This window comes from Ranitomeya imitator, chromosome 4 (assembly GCF_032444005.1).
Source record: "Ranitomeya imitator isolate aRanImi1 chromosome 4, aRanImi1.pri, whole genome shotgun sequence".
Lineage (NCBI taxonomy): Eukaryota > Metazoa > Chordata > Amphibia > Anura > Dendrobatidae > Ranitomeya > Ranitomeya imitator.
This window is the reverse complement of record NC_091285.1, coordinates 9,645,662-9,665,865: the sequence shown is the minus strand read 5'-3', so window position 1 is coordinate 9,665,865 and position 20,204 is coordinate 9,645,662. Positions and strand designations below refer to the sequence as shown.

General features: G+C 42.6%; 1 protein-coding gene across 1 annotated transcript; it reads right to left on the bottom strand.

The window, feature by feature from the left end:
• Positions 1-2,242: 2,242 nt before the first annotated feature.
• RAD52 (RAD52 homolog, DNA repair protein) lies at positions 2,243-18,810 on the bottom strand. The gene is made up of 12 exons (XM_069762954.1): positions 18,683-18,810; positions 7,987-8,079; positions 7,467-7,568; positions 7,127-7,220; positions 6,984-7,051; positions 6,549-6,667; positions 6,322-6,397; positions 5,858-6,060; positions 3,843-4,000; positions 3,485-3,577; positions 2,615-2,830; positions 2,243-2,489 (listed from the first exon to the last, which is right to left on the bottom strand). Exons 2-12 carry the CDS (start codon positions 8,065-8,067, stop codon positions 2,437-2,439), a joined length of 1,263 nt encoding a protein of 420 aa, XP_069619055.1. The 5' UTR covers positions 8,068-8,079; positions 18,683-18,810; the 3' UTR covers positions 2,243-2,436.
• Positions 18,811-20,204: the final 1,394 nt, after the last annotated feature.

The window sequence follows — 20,204 nt, the reverse complement described above, 5'->3', positions numbered from 1 at the left end:
GCCGGCACCCTCGTATGATCGCACGCCACAGTCCAGCGCCATCCCCTCTTATGTGGTCGTGCGACAACATCCTGTTTCCCATGCCAGTCCCCTCATGTATGATTGCACGCCAGTCCCAAAGCATGTGCTGTTTCCTCACAATTGAGAATGACTTACCAAAAAGGGCCCTCGCGTATGATCCTACGCTGCTCATTCATACATGAGTATTGTCACCTTAGCTGTGTATTTTATCAGTGCGTTCATTTAGGTGGGACTCGGACTCCTAGGATTTTTGACACTGGGGGGCTCGGATGCTGTTGTGGATATTAATCACAGCATCTCTAGGCTTTGTCTGCAAGCTCCAGTTGCCAAACTAGAGAATCTATAGGCACGGCCCTGCCTGCACCCTCCTCCGTGACCTCCCATAACACCGCAGTGGATGTTGGGGGGCTGCTGGGTCCAGACTGGTTTTGTACTGAATGTGTCTCATTGAAGTGTCCGGACCCCAAAGTCGCATAGGAGACCGGGTTGCAGGTCTGTGAAACACTTGAGCCTCATCCTGCAGCTACAGACTGTCCGATCTAGGAAAGACATTGATGAACTTGAGGTTATAAAAAATAATAAAGTCGCTCCCCTCATAATAAGATATCTATAAAAAAAAAAAAAATCAAAATACTGCTCTCGGTGGGAATAACAAAACAACATTGTACTTATGGTACGTTTTAATGACTAAAATAAATGATGTTACACAGCCGCTTTTGGGACTTCTTAGGTCCCTTCCTTGGGCACGGTGTAACAAAGTTTCTGAAGAAACACAAATATATGCACAAACAAAAGAGCGGCATCGTGTAATAATGAACACTTAACCAAACTGAGCTCAGAGAATGAATCATTAATTAGAGGTAGGTACGTTTTATTGCCCCAATATCTAATTAAGATCAGAGGCCTGGTGCACTCACAGTCTCTGGAGCCGAGTCACGGCGTGCTCAGTGTCCGTCTCTAGGGCCGAGTCATGGTGCGCTCAGTGTCCGTCTCTGGAGCAGAGTCACGGCGCTCTCAGTGTCCGTCTCTGGAGCCGAGTCACGGTGTGCTCAGTATCCGTCTCTGGGGCCGAGTCATGGTGCGCTCAGTGTCCGTCTCTGGAGCAGAGTCACGGCGCCCTCAGTGTCCGTCTCTGGAGCCGAGTCACTGTGCGCTCAGTGTCCGTCTCTGGAGCAGAGTCACGGCGCCCTCAGTGTCCGTCTCTGGAGCCGAGTCACTGTGCGCTCAGTGTCCGTCTCTGGAGCAGAGTCACGGCGCCCTCAGTGTCCGTCTCTGGAGCAGAGTCACGGCGCCCTCAGTGTCCGTCTCTGGAGCAGAGTCACGGCGCCCTCAGTGTCCGTCTCTGGAGCAGAGTCACGGCGCCCTCAGTGTCCGTCTCTGGAGCAGAGTCACTGCGCCCTCACCGTCTCTGGACCAGATTCCTCATATTCTGTTGTGTTCTTTCCAAAACGTGTGATACCGTGCCAGAGGAAGGGACCTAAGATGTCTCAAAAGCTCTTTTTAATATTATTTATTTTATTTTTGTTAGCCATTAAAAGGTCTCATAACTACAAGATTATCCGTTTTGTTTTTTCACACAGAACATTCCTTTTTCATCTGGCTAACATGGTGCCACCCCCCCCCCCCCATTAAAAAAAAAATATATATATAAATACAAATCGCCGTGTCCATAAACGTCTGATCTAGAAAGAGTAAAAAAAAATAAAAAATGGATGACAACATTTTTGGTTGCAGGAAAAAAAAACTTCAGAATAGCAACCTCCAAAATGGGTCCAACTTGTAAACGCTGGACGGTGCACATGAGATTCTTAGAAGACAGTAAAGGAGACCCCCGTGGGGGAGGATGAATCTTCTGGATCTAAGAGTCCAAGGTGCCACCAGATAGACTTCTCCTTAGTTCACGAGTGATGATGAAGCCATGGTGGAGCCTTGGACCCCCAAGTTTGCCGGCATCAGTCTCACCCGCTTACGTGATCCGTCGCTGCTGACAATCAGATTAATAGAGAAGACAACCTGATCATGGCGGTGGAGGATCCGCCCGGTCAAGGAGACGCTCTTTCCTCCGTGCACGTTGATTTCTGCAATGACGGATGACGATCGGACCCCCGTCTGCTTTTCCCGATGGGGCAGAGGATCTTTTTCAGCTTTACACAATGCAGACCTGATGACGAGATGATAAAAGGGGCCGAGCGAATAAAACATGTTAAAATGTTCAATAATAAAACGTAACATTTCTTTTATTAAACGTGAATAAAACGTCACAATCTTCTAAAACAAAGCAGAACATCCATCTCCGTCCGGCAGGTGGGAAACCTCGCTGCCTCTTTTGCTCGTCAGATGGAGAATTTAACGATCCGTATTCTTAAAGTGACGGCGTTCAGCATTATAGGAGAATGTGTGCGAGGAAGATCTCGGTCACGAGGGGTCGAGCCGCCGCTTCTTCATGTCGTGACAGTGCGGACTTTTATCTTCAAAGTGTAAAAAAACATAACATAGATCAATAAGAGGTTTTATAAGGATCTGCCACATTCGTGCGGTTCCCCTACACCGGGGGCGGCGCAGAACGACGGCTCTATGAACACATCTATGTCACCTGTTCGCTGCTGTCCGGTCACGTTTCTCACCGCCTGGTTCCACGACATCGTTCTCATCGGCTGCCGCTCATTGTTCGGTCTTTGGGGGGTCTTGCTCCGTGTTGTCATCTGATGGTGTACGAGAGGGGTCGCAGGTCTGGACAGAGAGGCCGGAGCCGCCGTCGTGTTGGAGACGCTCTCGAACTCCACAGGGATGTCCCAAAGCTCCGGGTCATCTGAAAACGTCAAAGAGAGACATTACCAGAAAGTGAAGGCAGAGAATATGCAAGTGACAGTCATTCTCCTCCCCGCACGGCCTGTCCCTTGTTACACATGACGGGGGCCGTTACCGTAAGGTTCATATTTTCTAATCCTGTGCCCCGATTGGGCAGAGCCCACCATCCTGCTTTGCCCTGAGCGGCTCACGGTCCACGTCTGCTATGTGGCATGAAATGTCTGTGTCATGCACGAACATCAGGGGCCGAACCTATAACCTGCCGCTGAGGAGCGGGGTCCGAGCCCTGTGGAGACGTCAGTGATTGTGAGGCCGCTCCCGGCGCAGAGTCCGCCTCGTACGGACGTATATAGAGATGCCTAGAGACGGCTGTCGTGGCCGCTTTTTGTGCACAATATGATCTTGACACGTAAACTGATGTCGGTCCTCATCTTATCTATCACCGATAGTCCTACATTACCGATCCGCCTGCTGTGGTGAGACCCCCAAAGATGCTAGATTGTGGTGGGCAGCTTTAGTGTAACAGAAAGCAGTCAATGCACCAGATCACCGGAAATATATTTATTGATTAAACGTACAGACTATTCCATATGTTTGTGTCTTATCTTCAATCACCAATTTCAGGGTTGCAAAAGGTGACGGTGCAAAGTCTCACCTGGCAGATACTCATCCGGGGGAGCAGCTGCGTCTGGCACTGAGGCCGGGGTGCTGTGTCCTACAGGGGGGACCCTCAGAGCGGTAGATGTTCCTGCAGTAGGGGGGAATCAGGCAGAATTAGGTCCGTACATGATCATTTCATTATGTGACGTTCATTAGAATAATCTGTATGATCATCACTATCGAGTGTCGGAGGAAGGTTACACTTAGTGTAGAAGCGGATGAGTGTGAGAGGCACAAAAGACCCCTGTAAATAAAAGCTCTGGCCTAGGGGTCACCGACTACCTCCATGGCCGCTGGACCAGCCTCCTGCGATACTTTCTGCTCGACTCTAATGAATTGGGATCTAATCTCACCGCCTCCCCCCGCGTCCGCAGCGGGCACCGCATCCTGGCATTGCTTCTTCTCCATCTCCTCGCGGAATCGCTGTTGCATTTGCCTTTGCCGCTGTTTCCGTTGGAACGTGGCATCCATCTCAGGTTGAGCCACCAAACTCATTGACCCACATCTGGAACTGCCAGTATCAAAAGGAAGATTTGTGGGGTTTTAGTCCTTTATAGTGATGGGTGAACCCGAACAGTAAAGTTGGCGGTCCATACCGAACACCTATTGTATGTGCACGGACCCCGAACACGGCCTTCTCCAGGAAGTTTGTGCTACTGTTTGGGTTCAGCACCCTGAACATCGGCTGTTTCCCACCCTGTCATCTGTGTGACAGCGCGAGAAACACCGGCTCTGATCTAGTTACCGCTAGTCACAGCGATGCAGTTCCCACGGTTTCATACAGATGACAGCGTGAGCCAGTAGCTGTGACCGGCAGTAAAGTTTCCCGCCGGTCACAGGCAGCCTACTGTCACTGATAGTGAGAGCAGGCGAGGCTGATGGGAGTATTTATCAAAAGCGACAGCTGTGGGCTGCAACCCACAGCTGTCAGCTTTAGCTTGGCTGGTTATCAAGAATGGAAGGGTCCCCACGCCGTGTTTTTTTTTTTTTAATTATTTAACTAAGCAATTTTTTTAAGTGTGCCAACCCCCCCCCCCATTTTTGACAACCAGCCAAGCTAAAGCTGATATTTGGGGGCTGCTATGCTCTGCTCAAGCAGGTAAGGGGACATGGATATTGCCCACCCGCAGCCGTCCGATAAGTGGCGCATCTATTAGATACGCCAATTCTGGTGCTTTGCCCGATTCTTCCCACTTGCCCTGGTGCGTTAGCAAGTGGCGTAATAAGTTTGGAGATGATGTCAGCTGTTCTGTGGCCGCCGACATCAAGACCAGTTGTTAGTAATGGAGAGTCATCTATAAGACGCCCCCATAGGTAGAGTGTAAAACAAAACCCAGCCAGAATAAAGGCATTTAATTGAAAAAGACACCGACTCCTTTATTTGAAATAAAAAGCAAAGTTATACTCACCTAACGCCTAATCCACTGAAGCCCATGTCTCTTGTAAAAGACCAAAAATAATAAAACTTATTTCTCACCTGTCCAACGATAATCCATTAATGGGCATGTCCCACAACAATCCGGATGATTTAATACGAACGCTATCCACGCGAGCCGGTTCACAATGAGACAGGGGCGTGAGAACGCTCCTCTAATGTGTAGTGGTGAGGTGAGAAAGGTCACCTGAGTTCACTGCTGATAAACCCCAGTCACCCACTCGCTGCATAACAAAATTCTCAATCTGTGACCGCTCTCTAAATCATCCGGATTGTCGTGGGACATGCCCATTAATGGATTATCGTTGGACAGGTGAGGAATATGGTGTTTTATTATTTTTGCTCTTTTACGGGGGACATGGGGTTCAGTGGATTAGGTGTAAAGGTGAGCATAACTTTGCTTTTTATTTGAAAAAAGGAGTCGGTGCCTTTATTTCAATTAAAGGACTTTATTCTGGCTGCGTTTCTCTTTACAATCTAACTATGGGGTTATTAATGAGGGATTCTTATAGACGCCTCTCCGTTATTAACCCCTGGTCTTGATGTCAGTGGCCATAAAACAGCGGATATGAACTCCAAACCCAAAACCCAACTTGTCACGGCACCAGGACAAATTGGAAAAGTCAAGCAAAGAGCAAGAATTGGCGAATCTAAAAGATGCACCTTTTCTGGGGCGGCTGCACGCTGCTATTTTTAGGCGGGAGAGCTGCAATATCTATGGCCCCGGCCCAGTCTGAGAATATCTGCCCCCAGCTGTCTGCTTTAGCTTGGATGGTTGTCATGGGTTTGCCCATTACTAGTCCTTTATTGTACACGTTATCAGCAGATGTAAAATATTCAGGCCATAATCTGAATGTGGTCCTTCCAATATTCCTCTTCTGGGTGATCATAAATGGACGCTACTCTGTGGCCCTTTTGCATCTGGTGAATTACCTGGGGCCACTTTGGTAGTTCTCGCTGTTCATGTCTTGCTGCCGTTTGGTCGGTGACGGCTCTTTGCTCTTTTGCTGATCTGCTGGATCCGATGCTCCGGCTGCAATTTTCTGTTCTTGAAGGAAACTATTATATCGTGTGTTTTCCAAGGCAGCATCGTAGTCCTGACGCTTCGTCTGAGCCAAATCCAACTCCACCTGAGGCTAAAACATGGAAGGTAGGTAGAGAGATACTTTACCAACTATAACAATGTCGGGACAAACTCCAGGGTCGGGTTTACAGCCCGCAGCAGAATTTACACCGTGCTCGTCCATTTTTGGTTCCAGTAACTTCAAATCCCGACATTTGTATCGTCTGAGTTTACGTCGATGTTCACACAGTAAATCTGGGAATAAACCTGCCCCCTGGTGGACAATGACGATATTACGTTATTACTATTTAATGTCTTTATAGAAATTTCTCACCAATTTTGGAAGTTTATTAACAGCGCGAAGATAATCTTTGTCCATTATGCAGTTGCCAAGAACATTGCCGAAGCACCTGAAATAGTAAAAACGCATAAAGTAATGATGCAATTATCTCCAGGAGACAGATCATAACCAAAAAAAAAAAAACAACTAAATAAAATATATTATTTCAAAAGTGAATATTGTCACGCGGAAAAGATTATTTTTTGTGGGCTTGTTCTTACTTCAGTGCTCTCTTCAGCCCGTCTGTCACCGCTTCCTTCCGTGCTTTCTCCAAGGAAAGAGCTTTAGACTTCAGCCCCTCGCTGACGCCGTAGCCGACATCTTCGTGGTAAGAGCCGTCCTACGTATCACAAATGGAGGATAGTGACCGCAGCCTCTTGATCATTATACATTTGCTTTCCAATGATCGGAGCGGAAACAATCGATTCTGCGGATCGGGGTCTAGCGGCTCTTCAGATTCGTAGGGACGGCGTGACGCCATGCTAAGCCTACGAAAGAGAAAGGGCGCCGGGATGCCTGCAGGTAGGAGGCGGGTCGCAGGGTTCCCGTCAGGTTGTGACCGCCGGATCGGGGTTTTGATAATCGATTTCTATGGACCACGTTCGATTGAATGAATCCATAAAAGCTGTTCCAAGCGATAGAACAAAGAAGGTTACCTTCAGCTGGACTTTTACAAAGGCGCAAACCCCGACATAAAACCGGCCGTTACTTAGGTCCACAAAATCTGCAGGAGGAGAAACGGTTCAGTAAATCTGCCGGCGCCGGTCGCTCTCGTATTGTGGATTTTATGGAGTCTCACCGACATTCTGCTGAGTTACAGAATGCGACCATCCGTTGTATCCAAACATTTCATTGGCTAAACTGATCACCTTGTGCCCCTCGATGTAACACACCTGAAAAGGAAGAACAGAAAAATGAACTGGTAAATGATCGGATTCCATCCTCCCGGGAGGAGAACGATTCTCCTGATACTTTGGCTTTGTGAGGCGAGTGAGAGATGTGGGGGTGACGGTGTGCTCGCTTCTTCATGATGCCTCCCCATACACCCAGGGTTACCTGTGGCCCCCAAAGAAGCAATAAAGTAGTTTTACCAATTTGGTCACAGAAATGCAGCTGTACGAGGGTCCGTCACCACCCACCTTCTGTCCCCCGCCGGCCTGGCGGCTGCTGATGTACTCCGGCCCCAGCTTCTGGCGCAGGGCGCTCTGTATGGCCTGGTATTCCTCCGCACTGTACTTATGCTGCAAATAGAAAAAGAAGTACAAATGATAAAATAATAATGCACGGAGTCTAACTCACGCAGCCGGGCTGCCAGTCAGTGGCGCTGTGCAGGGGAATCAGCTGCGACGCGGGGTCCTTCTCAGAACGGAGGTCCAGTCCCCACCAGTCATGAAGCGACAGCAGATCCCAGCCGTATACTACCAGTTTATAATATATCCCTTCAGGACATCACAAGGTAAAATGGTCCCGATCCGTGTCTGTGCGGCTGGTGTAACACGCCATCTCCCAGCTGTTAGGACCTGCCGGATATGTCGGACAGAGGATGCAGGGAGTTGTAGTTCTGCAGCAGCTGGGGCGGCCGCATGAGAGGCGACGATGATAATATGGGCAGTAAGATAAATATTGACCCCGTGGTTATGTAAAGGAACATCCAACTACCTGCCCAAAGCTCAGAGGTTGGCTCTCGATGGACCCCGTCTCCCCCGACTTCATCTTGTCTTTTATCTTTCCCACAGACATTGTCGTCCCCGGCTGAAAACATCACAGAAAACCGACACGGAAAAAACAGATAGAGATATATATTATATATATACATACACACAGCATTATATAGAATAGTGTACATGTACAGTGTAATATAGGGGTATACTGTACATATATAGTGTTATATAGGAGTAGTGTACATATATAGTGTTATATAGGGATATGATGTAGATATACATTATTATATAGGGATAAAATGTAGATATACAGTATTATATAGGGATATACTGTAGCTATACAGTGCTAGATGGGGGTATAATGTAGATATACAGTGTTATATAGGAGTATAATGTACATATACAGTGTTATATAGGGGTATACTGTAGATATACCATGTTATATAGGGGTATAATATAGATATAGTCTTATATAGGGGTATACTGTAGATATACCATGTTATATAGGGGTATAATATAGATATAGTGTTATATAGGGGTATACTGTAGATATGCCGTGTTATATAGGGGAAAACTAGATATAGTGTTATATAGGGGTATAATATAGATATAGTGTTATATAGGGGTATAATGTAGATATACAGTGTTATATAGGTGTATAATGTACATATACAGTGTTATATAGGGGTACAATGTCCATATATAGTGTTATATAGGGGTAGTGTACATATACGGTGTTATATAGTATAATGTACATATACAGTGTTATATAGAGGTATAATGTACATATACAGTGTTATATAGAGGTATAATGTACATATACAGTGTTATATAGGGGTATAATGTCCATATACAGTATTATATAGGGTATACTGTAGATATACCATGTTATATAGAGGTATACTGTAGATATACAGTGTTATATAGGGGTATAATGTACATAACAGTATTATATAGGGGTATACTGTAGATATACTGTGTTATATAGGGGTATACTGTAGATATACAGTGTTATATAGGGGTATACTGTAGATATACTGTGTTATATAGGGGTATACTGTAGATATACCGTGTTATATTATAATATAGATATAGTGTTATATAGGAGTATAATGTACATATACAGCATTATATAGGAGTATAATGTACATATATAGTGTTATATAGGGGTAGTGTACAAATATAGTGTCATATAGTATAGTGTACATATACGGTGTTATATAGGAGTATAATGTACATATATAGTGTTATATAGGGGTATAATGTACATATACAGTGTTATATAGGGGTATAATGTAGATATAGTGTTATATAGGGGTATAATGTAGATATATAGTGTTATATAGGGGTATAATGTAGACATATAGTGTTATATAGGGGTATAATGTAGATATACAGTATTATATAGGGATATACTGTAGATATAGTGTTAGACGCTGGTATACTGTACATATACAGTGTTATATAGGGGTATAATGTACATATACAGTGTTATATTGGGGTATAATGTCCATATACAGTGTTATATTGGGGTATAATGTCCATATACAGTGTTATATTGGGGTATAATGTCCATATACAGTGTTATATTGGGGTATAATGTCCATATACAGTGTTATATAGGGGTATATTGTCCATATATAGTGTTATATTGGGGTATAATGTCCATATACAGTGTTATATTGGGGTATAATGTCCATATACAGTGTTATATTGGGGTATAATGTCCATATACAGTATTATATAGGGGTATACTGTAGATATACCGTGTTATATAGGGGTAGGGACGGACTAAACTGCATATTGGGATTATGGGATGATGGGATGATGGGCTGCAATACTAGACTCCACCACTAGATGGCAGCACATTTTACAAATGCAGCCCAGGAAATGACTTCTTGTAATATAGCAAGAAGGGAATTCAATGGAAATACTTAAATGAATCAGAACATCCACAGGGCTGGATTAAAGTTTAATAATAGAACCAGGGAAAAAAGATTGTAACTATATGGGATTATGTGTAGAATATCGGGTTACACACGCCTGGTGATATATCTCATCAACATCTCATAGGAATATGGGTATATCTATTGTTCTGTATGGGGATTATGGGTGAAATATCACAAATACACATGTCCAGGAACATACTTCATCTACTTCTGATAGGAATATGGGTATAATTATTGTTCTGTATGGGGATTATGGGTGATATATCATGAATACACATGCCCAGGAACATACTTCATCTACTTCTGATAGGAATATGGGTATAATTATTGATCTGTGTGGGGATTATGGGTGAAATATCACAAATACACATGCCCAGGAACATACTTCATCTACTTCTGATAGGAATATGAGTATATCTATTGATCTGTATGGGGATTATGGGTGAAATATCACAAATACACATGCCCAGGAACATACTTCATCTACTTCTGATAGGAATATGGGTATAATTATTGATCTGTATGGGGATTATGGGTGAAATATCACAAATACACATGCTCAGGAACATACTTCATCTACTTCTAATAGGAATATGGGTATATCTATTGTTCTGTATAGGGATTATGTGTGAAATATCACAAATACACATGCCCAGGAACATACTTCATCTACTTCTGATAGGAATATGAGTATATCTATTGTTCTGTATGGGGATTATGGGTGAAATATCACAAATACACATGCCCAGGAACATACTTCATCTACTTCTGATAGGAATATGGGTATAATTATTGATCTGTATGGGGATTATGTGTGAAATATCACAAATACACATGCCCAGGAACATACTTCATCTACTTCTGATAGGAATATGAGTATAATTATTGTTCTGTATGGGGATTATGGGTGAAATATCACAAATACACATGCTCAGGAACATACTTCATCTACTTCTGATAGGAATATGGGTATATCTATTGTTCTGTATGGGGATTATGGGTGAAATATCACAAATACACATGCCCAGGAACATACTTCATCTACTTCTGATAGGAATATGGGTATATCTATTGATCTGTATGGGGATTATGGGTGAAATATCACAAATACACATGCCCAGGAACATACTTCATCTACTTCTGATAGGAATATGAGTATATCTATTGTTCTGTATAGGGATTATGTGTGAAATATCACAAATACACATGCCCAGGAACATACTTCATCTACTTCTGATAGGAATATGAGTATATCTATTGTTCTGTATGGGGATTATGGGTGAAATATCACAAATACACATGCCCAGGAACATACTTCATCTACTTCTGATAGGAATATGGGTATATCTATTGATCTGTATGGGGATTATGGGTGATATATCATGAATACACATGCCCAGGAACATACTTCATCTACTTCTGATAGGAATATGGGTATAATTATTGTTCTGTATGGGGATTATGGGTGAAATATCACAAATACACATGCCCAGGAACATACTTCATCTACTTCTAATAGGAATATGGGTATATCTATTGATCTGTATGGGGATTATGGGTGAAATATCACAAATACACATGCCCAGGAACATACTTCATCTACTTCTGATAGGAATATGGGTATATCTATTGTTCTGTATGGGGATTATGGGTGAAATATCACAAATACACATGCTCAGGAACATACTTCATCTACTTCTGATAGGAATATGGGTATATCTATTGATCTGTATGGGGATTATGGGTGAAATATCACAAATACACATGCCCAGGAACATACTTCATCTACTTCTGATAGGAATATGGGTATAATTATTGTTCTGTATGGGGATTATGGGTGAAATATCACAAATACACATGCCCAGGAACATACTTCATCTACTTCTAATAGGAATATGGGTATATCTATTGTTCTGTATGGGGATTATGGGTGAAATATCACAAATACACATGCCCAGGAACATACTTCATCTACTTCTGATAGGAATATGGGTATATCTATTGTTCTGTATGGGGATTATGGGTGAAATATCACAAATACACATGCCCAGGAACATACTTCATCTACTTCTAATAGGAATATGGGTATATCTATTGTTCTGTATGGGGATTATGGGTGAAATATCACAAATACACATGCCCAGGAACATACTTCATCTACTTCTGATAGGAATATGGGTATAATTATTGTTCTGTATGGGGATTATGGGTGAAATATCACAAATACACATGCCCAGGAACATATTTCATCTACTTCTGATAGGAATATGGGTATATCTATTGATCTGTATGGGGATTATGGGTGAAATATCACAAATACACATGCCCAGGAACATACTTCATCTACTTCTGATAGGAATATGGGTATAACTATTGTTCTGTATGGGGATTATGGGTGATATATCACAAATACACATGCCCAGGAACATACTTCATCTACTTCTGATAGGAATATGGGTATAATTATTGTTCTGTATGGGGATTATGGGTGAAATATCACAAATACACATGCCCAGGAACATACTTCATCTACTTCTGATAGGAATATGGGTATATCTATTGTTCTGTATGGGGATTATGGGTGATATATCACAAATACACATGCCCAGGAACATACTTCATCTACTTCTGATAGGAATATGGGTATAATTATTGTTCTGTATGGGGATTATGGGTGAAATATCACAAATACACATGCCCAGGAACATACTTCATCTACTTCTGATAGGAATATGGGTATAACTATTGATCTGTATGGGGATTATGGGTGATATATCACAAATACACATGCCCAGGAACATACTTCATCTACTTCTGATAGGAATATGGGTATATCTATTGTTCTGTATGGGGATTATGGGTGAAATATCACAAATACACATGCTCAGGAACATACTTCATCTACTTCTGATAGGAATATGGGTATATCTATTGTTCTGTATGGGGATTATGGGTGAAATATCACAAATACACATGCCCAGGAACATACTTCATCTACTTCTAATAGGAATATGGGTATATCTATTGTTCTGTATGGGGATTATGGGTGAAATATCACAAATACACATGCTCAGGAACATACTTCATCTACTTCTGATAGGAATATGGGTATATCTATTGATCTGTATGGGGATTATGGGTGAAATATCACAAATACACATGCCCAGGAACATACTTCATCTACTTCTGATAGGAATATGGGTATATCTATTGTTCTGTATGGGGATTATGGGTGAAATATCACAAATACACATGCTCAGGAACATACTTCATCTACTTCTGATAGGAATATGGGTATATCTATTGTTCTGTATGGGGATTATGGGTGAAATATCACAAATACACATGCCCAGGAACATACTTCATCTACTTCTGATAGGAATATGGGTATATCTATTGATCTGTATGGGGATTATGGGTGAAATATCACAAATACACATGCCCAGGAACATACTTCATCTACTTCTGATAGGAATATGGGTATATCTATTGTTCTGTATGGGGATTATGGGTGAAATATCACAAATACACATGCTCAGGAACATACTTCATCTACTTCTGATAGGAATATGGGTATAATTATTGTTCTGTATGGGGATTATGGGTGAAATATCACAAATACACATGCCCAGGAACATACTTCATCTACTTCTGATAGGAATATGGGTATATCTATTGTTCTGTATGGGGATTATAGGTGATATATCATGAATACACATGCCCAGTGTCATATTCAATCAATTCCTGGTAAGAACACGTATGTGTACAATTATTGTTTTATATGTTGATTATTGGTAAAATATGATGAAACATTTCATTAACTTCCGGTAAGAATATGGGTATATTTATTATTCTATATGGGGTTGTGGTCAGAATGCTATGGAGATACAGATCCTGTAACCTATTTGCATCTGACAGGATTACATGTCCATTGACTTCTCCCACCCCTGGCATCATAGGTCTTTGACCCAGTGTTCCCACCTTCTTATTAGGCCGGCCATGTCATAGAGATGAGCAGTCTTGCACCATACTTCTTGCTTATATACCTATATTATTCTCAATACATTGTTCTTTATAGGATGTTGGATCTTTTGCAGGATTTTATTGGTTACTTAGGTTTGTTGACATCAATAACTTTTAATGGAGATATATAGAATTTTTTTTAAATAACTTTTAATAAAATAATAGGTTTTATCTTAACAAAAATATTTGGAAATGGAACATGTATTTTAGTGTATACTGGTCTCTAGGTTAATACGAAGGCCATCATAACAAATCCAACAAAATAGCTTTCATGGAACAATAAATGATGCTGCTTACGTTCACATGTCTGATATAGGACTCGGTATTGCTTCTTCGTCAGTAGGCAAGGCATTATTGAATCTTATGTGCCTGTTTTCCATCCAGGTTCACTTGAATGGGAATGGAAACCTTCATATTGTTCATATTGTTTTTTTTTTTTTGTGTGTGTGGCTGTGGGAAAAAGATGAGGGTAACGTATACAGTCGTGGCCAAAAGTTTTGAGAATGACACCAAAATTATATTTTCACATGATCTGCTGCCCTCTGATTTTTATTAGTGTTTGTCTGATGTTTATATCACATACAGAAATATAATTGCAATCATATTATGAGTACCAATAGGTTATATTGACAGTTAGAATGAGTTAATGCAGCAAGTCAAAATTTGCAGTGTTGACCCTTCTTCTTCAAGACCTCTGCAATTCTCCCTGGCATGCTCTCAATCAACTTCTGGACCAAATCCTGACTGATAGCAGTCCATTCTTGCATAATCAATGCTTGCATTTTGCCAGAATTTGTTGGTTATTGTTTGTCCACCCGTCTCTTGATGATTGACCACAAGTTCTCAATGGGATTAAGATCTGGGGAGTTTCCAGGCCATGGACCCAAAATCTCTGTGTTTTGTTCCATGAGCCATTTAGTTATCACCTTTGCTTTATGGCAAGGTGCTCCATCATGCTGGAAAAGGCATTGTTGGGCGCCAAACTGCTCTTGGACGGTTGGGAGAAGTTGCTCTTGGAGGACATTCTGGTACCATTCTTTATTCATGGCTGTGTTTTTAGGCCGATTCCCTTGGTTGAAAAGCAACCCCACACATGAATGGTTTCAGGATGCTTTACAGTTGGCATGAGACAAGACTGGTGGGAGCGCTCATCTCCTCTTCTCCGAATTAGCTGTTTTCCAGATGTCCCAAACAATCGAAAAGGGGATTCATCAGAGAAAATGACTTTGCCCCAGTCCTCAGCAGTCCACTCCCTGAACCTTTTGCAGAATATCAGTCGGTCCCTGATGTTTTTTCTGGAGAGAAGTGGTTTCTTTGCTGCCCTCCTTGAAACCAGGCCTTGCTCAAAGAGTCTCCGCAGTCTCACAGTGCGTACAGGAGCGCTCACACCAGCCAGCTGCCATTCCTGAGCAAGCTCGGCACTGCTAGTAGTCCGATCCCGCAGCTGAAACAGTTTTAAGATACGGTCCTGGCGCTTGCTGGTCTTTCTTGGGCGCCCTGGAGCCTTTTTGACAACAATGGAAGCTCTCTCCTTGAAGTTCTTGATGATGCAATAGATTGTTGACTGAGGTGCAATCTTTGTAGCTGCGATACTCTTCCCTGTTAGGCCATTTTTGTGCAGTGCAATGATGGCTGCACGTGTTTCTTTAGAGATAACCATGGTTAACTGAAGAGAAACAATGATACCAAGCACCAGCCTCCTTTTAAAGTGTCCAGTGATGTCATTCTTACTTTATCATGACTGATTGATCACCAGCCCTGTCCTCATCAACACCCACACCTGTGTTAATGGATCAATCACTAAAACAATGTTAGCTGCTCCTTTTAAGGCAGGACTGCAATGATGTTGAAATGTGTTTTGGGGGTTAAAGTTCATTTTCTGGGCAAATATTGACTTTGCAAGTACAGTAATTGCTGTTAAGCTGATCACTCTTTGACATTCAGGAGTATATGCAAATTGCCATTACAAAAATGAAGCAGTAAACTTTGGAAAAATTACTATTTGTCTCATTCTCAATACTTTTGGCCATGACTGTACAGCACTTTGCCAGCCAATTTACTGCTTTATCCAAGCATCCAGGCGGCTGCCCAGGGCTCCCCTTTTAGACACAAAAAATGGACAAAAGCGGACAGTAGAACATAAAAGAGAGGTAGGATGACACAAAAGGAGGATACTCAGAGGGACAGAAGGATACAAGAGGGACAGGAAGACCCAAAGCGGGACAGCAGGATACAAAGGGGGGCATTTTATTCAGTTGTTTGAGTTATCCCAGTTTTTCACAAATCCAAGCACCCTCTGCTCCCGTTTAGCTTGGATAAAAGAGACTCTACTGGATATTTTTATCAGGTAAAGGATAAATATGGGATTTGGGATTTGTAGCCATGTTATCCAAATCATAATCCCCATATAAATGAATATTGATAATAATCAATAATATAATCATCCACATCTGATGATCATATCACATTACATTTTATGTGAAATTAGTGGGGTAAGGTGTTTGTTGGTTGACAGCACACGCCATGCACGATTGAGCAGCTAAGTATTAAATTTCACAAAGAAAACACAGGCTATATTCAACTCGACGCTTTAAAGAGGACCTGTCATCACATTCAATGCCACCAAGCCGCAGCTATGGTGGCATAGTTGACAGGTCCAGCTGTGTGGAGAGACCTTTGTCCACCTCCCTGGGTGCCTCCTCATTGAAATACTAAACTTTATTGCCCCCTTGGCGCGCGTAACGGGAATCAAGAAGTGGTCCTGTTGGTGTTTTGGAGTGTGAACCAATCAGTGCTTGAGCCCTGCGCTGTGCCGCGTCATCAGTCGCTGGGCAGTAAAAAAATTCCTGCCCAGCAACTGATGACGCAGTGCATTGTAGATAGCGCAGATTTGTTCACACTCCATCGGACCGATACAGACACTTCATGCTTCCAGTGGTGCCCGTCGAGAGGAATAAAGTGTAATATTTTAGTGCGGAGGCACCAGGGAGGCGGATAGAGGGCTGTCCACACTGCTGGACCTGTCAGCTATGCCACCATAGCTGCGGCTTGGTGGCATTGAATGTGATGACAGGTCAGCTTTAAGCCTTTTTTTCAGTACTGAAGATAAACAGTTAAAAGTCTCTTAAATCAGCCTTTATTTGCTTATTTCAGCAACCTTGACGTCCAACCACAAAATATATCAATAAAGTCACAAAAGCTATTTTCAAGTCAATGCTTCAGACAGTTTTCACAATCTTGAAGAAAAAAAAAAAAAAGCAAAAACTTTGTTAAACCCGTCTTTCCAGGCCTGTTTCAGCATCTTTGAGCGTATAAACACTGCATATGTCCAGGAAATCAATGCAGATATTTTCAAAATAATAGTTCAAACTGTTATCGCTATATTAATGAAAAGCCGTCATATAGAGACAATAAACAGCCTATACTGACTTATTGCAGCGCTATTGAATGCAGAATTACCAAGCTGTAAAAGGAAATTACTTAGCCTATTTGACGCTGTAATATAAATGTACATATAGGTATTCATTTATTATGGAGCTTAGGTGCCCACAAGTTTTTAAAGATATTTTTTCAAACAAAGCTGCAAAATTATTTAGCCTCTGTAAATATAATATTTCACATTGAATTACCATGGAGGTGAATAATTCTATTCATATTATTATGGGAAATTCATCAAATGTGGTACTGGGCATGACTATTTGGGATAAATATATATGTTCTTAAAATAATGATAAAATATGTTCCTGGGCATGTGTATTTGTGATATTTCACCCATAATCCCCATACAGAACAATAATTATACTCATATTCCTATCAGAAGTAGATGAAGTATGTTCCTGGGCATGTGTATTTGTGATATTTCACCCATAATCCCCATACAGAACAATAATTATACCCATATTCCTATCAGAAGTAGATGAAATATGTTCCTGGGCATGTGTATTTGTGATATTTCACCCATAATCCCCATACAGAACAATAATTATACCCATATTCCTATCAGAAGTAGATGAAGTATGTTCCTGGGCATGTGTATTTGTGATATTTCACCCATAATCCCCATACAGAACAATAATTATACCCATATTCCTATCAGAAGTAGATGAAGTATGTTCCTGGGCATGTGTATTTGTGATATTTCACCCATAATCCCCATACAGAACAATAGATATACCCATATTCCTATCAGAAGTAGATGAAGTATGTTCCTGGGCATGTGTATTTGTGATATTTCACCCATAATCCCCATACAGAACAATAATTATACCATATTCCCTTCTTGCTATATTACAAGAAGTCATTTCCTGGGCTGCATTTGTAAAATGTGCTGCCATCTAGTGGTGGAGTCTAGTATTGCAGCCCATCATCCCAATATGCAGTTTAGTCCGTCCCTAGGGGTATACTGTAGATATAGTGTTATATAGGGGTATAATATAGATGTAGTGTTATATAGGGGTATAATATCAATATACAGTATTATATAGGGGTATACTGTAGATATACGGTGTTATATAGGGGTATAATGTCCATATACAGTGTTATATAGGGGTATAATGTCCATATACAGTATTATATAGGGGTATACTGTAGATATAGTGCTATATAGGGGTATAATATAGTGTTATATAGGGGTATAATATAGATATAGTGTTATATAGGGGTATAATGTAGATATAGGGTATGAGATAGGAATATAACATATATATATATATAAAGTATTACGCAGGAGCAGATTCGCCCACTTTCTCCCTCAGACGCCGCGGTCTTCTGCGCCTCAGTTTCCGCTTGACGTTCCCGCTTCAGGCCGCCAGCCAATCAGAGCCCTCGCTCGCAGTGCACTTCGGGATCTATGGCGGAGCCGGCGGCTTCACCTCAGCAGATATGATGGGTCTGTCCTGTAGTGAAGCGGAAGCAGTAATGGCGGCTGTGACTTGTGAGCGGAGCCCTAGGAGGGCACGGAGGAGGGAGGGCCGCACAGAGCTGCGGGACGGCCGGGGAGCTCTGCGGGGCGCCGCTCAGTTATATTTCGCTCCTCAGGATTGAAGCCCGCCGCCGCCATCTTGGTGCTCCAGATCCCGAGCTTGGGGTCGATCTTGTGTGAAGAGTTTGGGGTTTGTGGGGCTGCAGCTCAGTCACATTCCTCATCCGCCCACCATCTATGTGCTGAGCTCCACTCTAATGGCTGACTGCAATTATAGGCCATCCAGTAGCTGGCAGGGCATGTTATGATGTTACTGTCACGGGGAAGGATCCTGCCATTCAGGATCCATGGAAAGCGACAACCCCTGAGGGAACTGTTCTGGCGGCCATGCTGTTTGTCACTTTCCTAGAATCTGATCACCAATATGTCCTTACCATTAGGCTATGTTCACACGTTCCTGATTTCCCTCCTTTTTTTCAGGACTAAAAACCGCAGCTCTTGGCAGAAAACGCAGGTCCTTTTTTTGGTGCGTTTTTTTATGCAGTTTTCTATGCAGAGTCTGTGTTTTCTAGGAAGTTTTTTTAGGGTTAAAATGGCTGAAAATACCCTACCCCTATTCTAACCTTAGTGAAAAAAAAAAATGCTTTATTTTTTTTATTGTCCCTACCTATGGGGGTGACAAAGGGGGGGGTCATTTACTATTTTTTTTCATTTTGATCACTGAGATAGGTTATATCCCAGTGATCAAAATGCACTTTGGAACGAATCTGCCGGCCGGCAGATTCGGCGGGCGCACTGCGCATGCGCCCACCATTTTGCAAGATGGCGGCGCCCAGGGAGAAGACGGCCGGACGGACACCGGGAGGCCGGGTAAGTATAAGGGGGGGAGATGAGGGCACGGGGGGGGGGGGGGGGTGTCGGGGCACGGGGGGGTGGGATTGGGGCACGGGGGGCAGCCACACTGCAGCGGTTCTGCACCACAAACCGCAGAAAACCCGCAGATATTTTTTTCATCTGCGGGTTTTACTGCGGGTTTGACCTCACAATGGAGGTCTATGGGTGCAGAACCGCTGCAGTTCCGCAAAAAGAAGTGACATGGTACTTCTTTTTTACCGCTGTTATTCAGCGCGGCTTTTTTCGCGATTTTCCGCAATGTGGGCACAGCAGTTCCTGTTTTCCATAGGGTACATTGTAATGTACCCTGCATGGAAAACAGCTGCGGACACGCAGCGGGAAAATCGCGGCGATTCCGCATGAAAAAAATGATGGTGTGAACATGGCCTTACACCTTCAGCAATCTGAGCGAGAGGAGGAGTAGTGTAA